Raw genomic sequence first — 8,419 nt, forward strand, 5'->3', positions numbered from 1 at the left:
CTCTTGCTCGTTGACGATATTTCCTGCCGCATTCGGTAGGCGCCCTTGGTCATCTCCCCTACGATTATTCTCTTCTTCCATTCGCATAAAAAGTACCTAAACAAAAATAATAAAAATAAAATAAGCAAAGAAAATAATTAAATAAAATAAATAAAACGGCTGAAGTAAGAAAAATTGCTCAAATTTAATATTAGGATAAATAGATAATTTAGCCGTATTCCCCGGCAACGGCGCCAAAAACTTGTTGGGTGCTAAATACCCACACGCAAGTGCACGTATCGCAAACAAGTAATAAAGTGGACTCGTGAGAGTCGGATGTCGATCCCACAGGGAATACGCAAATTACCTAATCCTAAGTACCAAATTCTAACAATTATGATTTTTATCCAGCCTACGCAAGTTTGTCAAATTAAATTAATTAAACAACTAAACTAATTAAGAAAGCAAATAACACGGGAAAATATCAATTAAAACGGACCTAGGATTTTATCTTCCCCCTATGCAAGAATTGCTCACCCAAAACCCCTCAATTATGAAATATATGATTCATGATTATTAACCCGAGACACTAATTTACTCATAACCCGCTGTCGCGTGTATTATGAGTCTATTATTCATAAGCGATTCACTATATGTCTATGCAAACCAATTATGAGTAAAGCATTAACTAACAAGTCTCGTAAATGGCTACCTAAGGTGATATCTGTATGTCTACGACACCACATGCAATTGACACACTCATCCGGTGAAAACTACTCGAAGGTTCTTCTACTTACCGTCTAATTATCAAAATAGCTCTGTCGAGTCAATCCCAATAATCACAGATAAAGCACGTAAATTGATCAAGTTCATGCACTAACAATCATAACAAGTAGAAGAAATAATCATAAAATCATAATTGCATAATCTCAAGAAAAAGGGTTCGCAATCCCCACATAGGGTTCCAACAAAATCCTAGATTAAAAACTTAGCTACGCATGTTCGTTACGAAAAACATAATAAAAATACGAAAAATCATAAAACTATAAATAACAATAAAAGAGGAGAACTAGGATGAAGATTCGTCAAGTCTTCGTCTTCGTTCTTGTGCTCCTTGATTGCGTGTCGAGAGATGAAAAATAAAAGCTAAAGATAAAAGATAAAAGGTAAAAAAAGATCCAAGATAGGTCTAATTGTGTGCTTGTGGCCTTTAAATAGGGTGCAAAAATATAATAGGGCGGGTTTCCTTGTGTAATTAAACTTCCTTCACTGCGCCCCTACGCCCATCCGGACGGCCGTGTGAGATTAAGATCTAAAACCCGCACGGCCGCGCGGCCTTCTCTTCTTCAGAATTCTGATTATTTCACTTTTGGCCCACTTTTTCTCTGAATTTGCAGTTTTCACCCCAAAAGTTGCCAATTCTTCAATTTGCACCTAAAATACAAATAATAACCATATTAAGCACCAATTATCGTAAAAACACATCAAAAACTCCAATTAAAAGGTACAATTAAGTGTATAAATATACACTTAACAGTAGCCCAATGGATTTTCTAATTAATCGAGAAAATAAAAGTTCAACCAATATTATATATTGGAATTAATATAGCCGAAAATTAAGTCCCCATTGGACTACAATTTTCGACTATATAAAGTTATAGAAGGAGTGGAATTTGTTCCCATATAATCCTCTCTATGTGTGAACTCTAATTCCTTGTGCTATATATAATAGAGATTAGGTTGATGAGAGATAATGATTCTACACGCCTATTTACGTTGGAGAGAAAATATTTTTCTCTTCCTCTTTTCTCTCTAAGTTTCTCGATTATAGATTTAGATTTCTTCAAGTACAAGTCCACCCTTGCAGAAGAATTATTAATCCGGGATATACAATAGAAGATTATAGGTTTTTAGAGCAAACATTTATTCTCGAATTTTCTGAGCAGTCCTGCGAAGAAATTCACCATAAATCAATCGTTAGTCGGATAGGCTCGAAATTTATACAGTAGCTTCCTAACCCTTAGATCTACAATCTGTCCGAAGGGTTAATTTTTTGAGCAGTCCTGCAAAGAAATTCACCATAAATCAACCGTTAGTCGGATATGCTCGAAATTTATACAGTAGCTTCCTAAGCCTTAGATCTACAATCCGATATCGGTGAAGGAAGAGGACTGAAAATTTCTGGACAACAACTTTTACGAAGTTTGAAGGCTTGACGTGGATCCTCGTTCGTGCGCCGAAAATAGAAACTGATCTGCTCGCGAAAACTGTAAGTTGCTAGATTAGATTTATTCCGCTTTAACGAATCTAATCAAAGCATGTTAAGAAAATTAAAACCGGCTAATCTAGAACCTCTTGCGAATTTTAATTGAATCCTGGGCTTCACATCCCAACAATCATGCGAGTAGACGTATATATACTTTTTAATATTTTTTTTTTAATTTGACAAAATATAAAAAAAACAACCCAAATAACAAAGTTCAACATTCAAATACAATAACAAAGTTCAACACCCAAATACCATAGATAAGTTCAACATCCAAATACAATAACAAAGTTCGACATACAAAAACACAAGAAAATACGCCAAATCTACCTATGCCTAGTACTTAACGTCGTCCACAAAGCTAGTCGATTAGCGTAAAAATCTTGTAAGGCTAGTAAATTGGGAGCTGCGTAATACCTCCACTGAGGATGGAGACGAGGTAGAGGGCAGTAAATCGGTACTCGAAGAATCATGAAATGATAGTTATGTAACGACATAGGAATAATATTTGATAACGCGGGATTCCCAACTAGAGGTAGATAAGTAAAACTACCGAACTCAGTGAATATTAGCACCATTGCGTTGTATCTCGTAGCAATTGTCAGTCCCATATCTGTTGACATCCATTTGGTCCGTGGGGCAGGCCCGCTTTCATGACTGCATGTCAGAATATGATCAGCGACTGCATTACAACCCTCTTCATCTCCACCAAACATATCAGCATATAAATGATGACGCTCCATAAACTCTGCAACCAAGTCTGTTCTTACTTGTGGCCATCTTTCTTGACTTCCATAAATAATTTCGGCAATGCATCGGTACCCACAATTACCATCGGCCCTCACATTAACATATGAGGCTATAGATTGTGCGAGAAATGAAGGAAGAAAGGAAAAGAAAATGACCCGTTCTCCGGCAGTTACAACCGATTCTTCCGTAGATTTAGTACGTCCGCGACCACGACCTTTGAGCTTCGATTCTGGCGTTCCTTTAGTCGGTTCTTTAGTCGGGATTTTGCGCCCCCTTGACCCCGAAGATGATTTAACTTCGGTTTTTCGATTCATGATGTGCTCATATCCGGACAAATCACGCTTCATCTCGTTTTTCTTGGGTCGTCCCTTGGCTTTCACAAATGACGGCTCTTCCAAATGTGTTGAGGCAGGATTATTAATGTCCCGTAAATAGTTGGCTGCATATTTTTGGGACATGTAATCCAAATGCATTATGTGATACGTTTCATATCAAAGCACCAAAACAGGGATATGAAGTACCGTACATTCTGACTGTTCTGCTACTCTCGTTTTTTACCTTCAATTCATTAACTTGAAGGTGAACTTGCGCATCAAGTTGATTTTGCACAGTATCAATAGCTCCAGTCGATGATTGCAACCAACTCTTCGATGCAGGATGTGCATTCTCCACTCTGTATCAAAAAACACTCAATTAATACATACATGTAACATTTTACATAACAAATATTTATTAAAAAAAAAAATAGATGTTGTATACATGTTTGTCGTCGTGTTACCAAAATGGAGGATGTTGTTAGTCCAATACTTTACAAATCTCTCCTTGTAAATCAACCACGTGTGATTGACGTATGTTATCAGCTTGGGATATTCCCTGTACAAACTCACCATCTCGCTATAATTGAATCCATATTCTTCCTCAGTCTCTGAATTCACTAATTTTTCCCAGACCGTCCTCCGGAACAATATACCGTGATTTTTATTGCCCAAGAACTTCGTCGCATTTGCCTCAACATTTCTGTTTATGTGATATAAACATAACATGTGATTCAACTGTGGAAACACGTTAGGTAATGCTTTCAATAGGCCCAATTCACGATCTGTCAGTATCACTTCCAGTTCTGCTTCCGAAGGTAATATATCTCGCAAACATCTCAAAGTCCATGCATAAGTGTCCTCATCTTCACGTGACATAAAAGCAACAGCAATAGTGAAGTTCCTTCCCACCAGAGTAATCCCAATAATTTCCAAAAGAGGCATTTCATATCTACATGAAGGTAATTACAATTTTATCAACTCGTAAATATAATATAATAAATTAAAATTCACATTTAAATAAATAATACATGTTAGTCTTGTAAGTGCAATCCATCAGCATAACGTATGGAAATAATTGCAGAAGGTTGATTGAATGGGGGTGCGCGAACATAACGTCTTGCACTGTATCGCCAGCTGAGTTTGTTCGATGCCATTTGATGTATCCACTTTCACTAAGTTTGTGCCACAGATGTTGCACAACGGTTTTTCCTTTCATTTCCTCTCGTCTAATTTTAGCAGATTCATTGTACACATCCCTCAAAGCCGCGGACGTATTCGGATTAGTCTGTCTCAAGTGATGCAAAATTTCCTTCGGCTTTACATGACTGTTTTTCAGTAACTTTGTAACTTCTCGTTGCTCTTCAGTTAAACGACTTAACGAACGTATTCCTTGTGGATATTTATGAGGATTATGATTATGATTACCATTTTTTATGGTAAGACGCCATAACCCATCTCGACCCTCTTTACCCCAAAGCGCAAAAGGACACCTGCACTTCATTGAACCAGACTTCCGGCTTGTTACGACTCCGACATTTTTTCCTCGTCCTTTATAGGCCCTTTTACACGTCATATATTGTCTGCCTTCGTGGAAAGACTGACGTCTAATCTCATGACCATGTTCATCGCCCACTCAACCAGTGCATCTTTACTCTCAAATGCAGTAGAAATTATGAAAAATTGACTAAAATCATGTAACTCGAATGTTTCCGTATCTTCATCAATATTTATGTATACTTCCTGTTTTCAAATAAATAAAGTAAGTAAAATATATATTATTTAATATATATATATATATATATATATATATATATATATATATATATATATATATATATATATATATATATATATATATCTATATATAAATTAAAAAAAAAAAATCTACTCGCGTGATTTTACACGAGCACCGACTCAGGTCTCGTGTGATTTTACACGAGCACTGAGAAGGTGCTCGCGTAAAATAACACGAACAAAAAAATATAAATAGATACATATTCATCTTCTCGTGTGATTTTGCACGAGCACAAGAAAAAAAAATCAAGTACTCGTGTGATATTACGCGAGCACATGGCATGTGCTCGCGTAATATCACACGAGTACTTGAAGATTCGAGAAAAACGAAAATATTACCTCCGGGTCTAAATTTGTTGGATCAATTTTAGAAGTTGTTGAATATCGAATTTTTTTTGCAATGAATGTTGAAATTCGATTTTTAAAGAATTATAGGATTTGGGAAAAAAATGTAAAATGGTAAAAACTTAAAGTAAAAAGGTAAAAACTTATGGTAAAAAAATGTCTGTTTGCCAAAATGGCGCCTGCGCATATAACCACCCTATATAATATATCCATTGATGAAGAAAACTGCAGAAACTGCACATATATAATATAACTCGTCCCACCTTTGCGCTGCTAATAAGCCATATCGGGTCGTCTCTCCGGGTAGTCTTGTGTGAAGAGCAGAGCTATTTGAATCAAGTGCTTCACCTCTTCTTCAATGTAATAATAACCTCTAATATCAGAATCAACAATCCTCTCCCATTTCTTCTCTTTCAAGTTTGTCTTTACCTAATCATATTAATATTGGAGAGAAGCTCTTGGTTAGTTATTAAGGCGATGGAATTTACAAGGCAATTACTAATTAGGGTTAATAGCTATTGACCCCCTGTGGTTACAAGTTTTTGCAGATGAACCCCTTGTGCTCGTAATATCAGTACATAATCCCCTTTGTAGTTGATAGGGGTAGCTTCCGTTAGTTTTTCAGTCAAAATTAACTGCGGGGTATCAAATGTCAAAATACTATATTTTGCAGATGACCCCTTTGTGCTTACATTTTTCCTTTAATTTTTGCAGATAACCCCCTTGAAATTTGACACGCGCGAATAAGTTTGACGGAAAAACAAACGTACGCTACCTAGCTCTATCAACCAACCACAAGAAGTTGTCTGTTGATATTACGAGCACAAGGGGTCAACTGCAAAATCTTGTAACCACAGGAGGTTAAGTGCTATTTATCGTATTAATTATATGTACAAATGTAGACTCTCACTCAATCAAGTAACATTAGATCTTTGTCATTAGCAAGCCTAGCAAGATCAAAAACTCTCTGCCCTGTGATGAGCTCAAGAAGAAACATACCATAACCATAAACATCAGTTTTCTCCGGAAGAGTACTGTTGGGCCCCCGTCGGGATAGCACGAACTCCACATTGGTATGATATTGTCCAGATTGGGCGAAGCCCAACAGGTTTTGCTCTTGGGTTTCCCCAAAAGGCCTCATACCAATGGAGTTACCATAGATCTTTCCCATATTAAACCAATGTGGAACATTGTTTGCACCTCAACAATCACCGGGAGCTCACCATATTTGTTCGGCACCGAGGATTCGGGAATTTTCACACAGATTCCGGCAATTACCACCACATCGTTAAGTCTGGGCCATGGCTCTGGTACCACTGTTGGGCCCCCGTCGGGATAGCACGAACTCCACATTGGTATGATATTGTCCAGATTGGGCCAAGCCCAACTGGTTTTGCTCTGGGGTTTCCCCAAAAGGCCTCATACCAATGGAGTTACTATCCCCTCCTTATAAACCATAGATCTTTCCCATATTAAACCGATGTGGGACATTGTTTGCACCTCAACAAGTACCCTTGGAGAGATACTCGGGGGCTATATTACCAATTGTTCCTCGTACAATGTGGTCCATGTGTATCGCAAACGCAAAGTTACAAATAATTGCATCGAAGCCTTATTCAGATATATATTTGCAGCTTTGACATCACGATGAATGATTTTCCTCACATTCATCATGCAAATAGGCCAGACCCCTTGCAGCCCCCATTGCTATCCGTTTTCTTACTGCCTATTTAAGTGGAGGTTGTGACCCCGGTCGATCTACAATAACACTACTGGAAATATTAATATTTAATGATACATTTCGTTAACATCTTAAAATTTTGGTAGAGGTGGTCATTCAACATGATATGAGAGTCAGGACAAATAAAAAGGTCGTCCTGAGTTCGAATCGCACCACCACCCATTTCAAATATTTTCAGTTCAAAGCTTCATATGTAATTCGCCCCCACTTGAGGGGCGTAGTGGAGTGTATAATCTCCAAATAGCGAAAACCTCCTTGTGATAAATAAACTAGCAAAAACCCCCCCTATATTCATTTGCGTATTGACTTGATATAAAAAGACACAAATACCACGGGGTTTTGCAATTAATAAATTCTTATATTTTATAAATATTTTAATTATTTTATTTATGTTATATCTTAATAAGAAAAGTACAATTGGGTCTTTTAATTCTATTTTTTATTATCGGATAATTTATGTATATATTTTAAATTATTCCTACATTAAAAGAAAACTTAAATTCCATTATTATGTATTTCTTTATATTGTATTTAAAAAAAAACTTATACTTAATTTGATTACTAATTTTTTAATTTAATTGTTTATTAATTTTTTTAATAATATTTTAATTTCTAAAAAATCAATTTAGAAAGAATATATATATATATATATATATATATATATATATATATATATATATATATATATATATATATATATATATATATATATATATATATATATATATATATATATATATATATATATATATATATATATATGTATGGTAAATTGCACCCACACTCCTAAGGTATGCTGAAATAACTTTAAGGTCCCTTTGGTATCGGTAATTACACTCAACCCCTGAAACATAATTAGAAACACTAGTGTGATAATGCATTAGATATGTTATTCCGATAGATTTTTAACGGATTATTAGTTTCAGGAAGTGGTAGAGACATCATAGCGCTATGGGTGATTTAAGAAACGTTAGGGGAGCCATGTTACCCTATAGCTCTATGTTGTCTCCACCACATACCAAAAGTAATAGTCCATTAGAACTCTATTATAACGTATCTAATGCATTATCCCATTATAGTTTCTAACTATGTTTCAGAGGGTGAGTGTAATTACCGATACTACAGAGACTTTAAAGTTATTTCAGCATACGTCAGGGATGTGAGTGTAATTTACCCTATATATATATATATATATATATATATATATATATATATATATATATATAT

The 8,419-nt window shown here is 35.7% G+C and overlaps 1 protein-coding gene across 1 annotated transcript; it reads right to left on the reverse strand.

The window, feature by feature from the left end:
• Positions 1-2,571: 2,571 nt before the first annotated feature.
• LOC148769759 (uncharacterized) lies at positions 2,572-4,885 on the reverse strand. Its single transcript, XM_088820333.1, has 4 exons — positions 4,341-4,885; positions 3,755-4,261; positions 3,517-3,668; positions 2,572-3,434 (listed from the first exon to the last, which is right to left on the reverse strand). Exons 1-4 carry the CDS (start codon positions 4,883-4,885, stop codon positions 2,572-2,574), a joined length of 2,067 nt encoding a protein of 688 aa, XP_088676459.1.
• Positions 4,886-8,419: the final 3,534 nt, after the last annotated feature.

Source organism: Erythranthe guttata, chromosome 7, assembly GCF_056151865.1.
Source record: "Erythranthe guttata isolate IM_541 chromosome 7, IM_541, whole genome shotgun sequence".
NCBI classification, from domain to species: domain Eukaryota; kingdom Viridiplantae; phylum Streptophyta; class Magnoliopsida; order Lamiales; family Phrymaceae; genus Erythranthe; species Erythranthe guttata.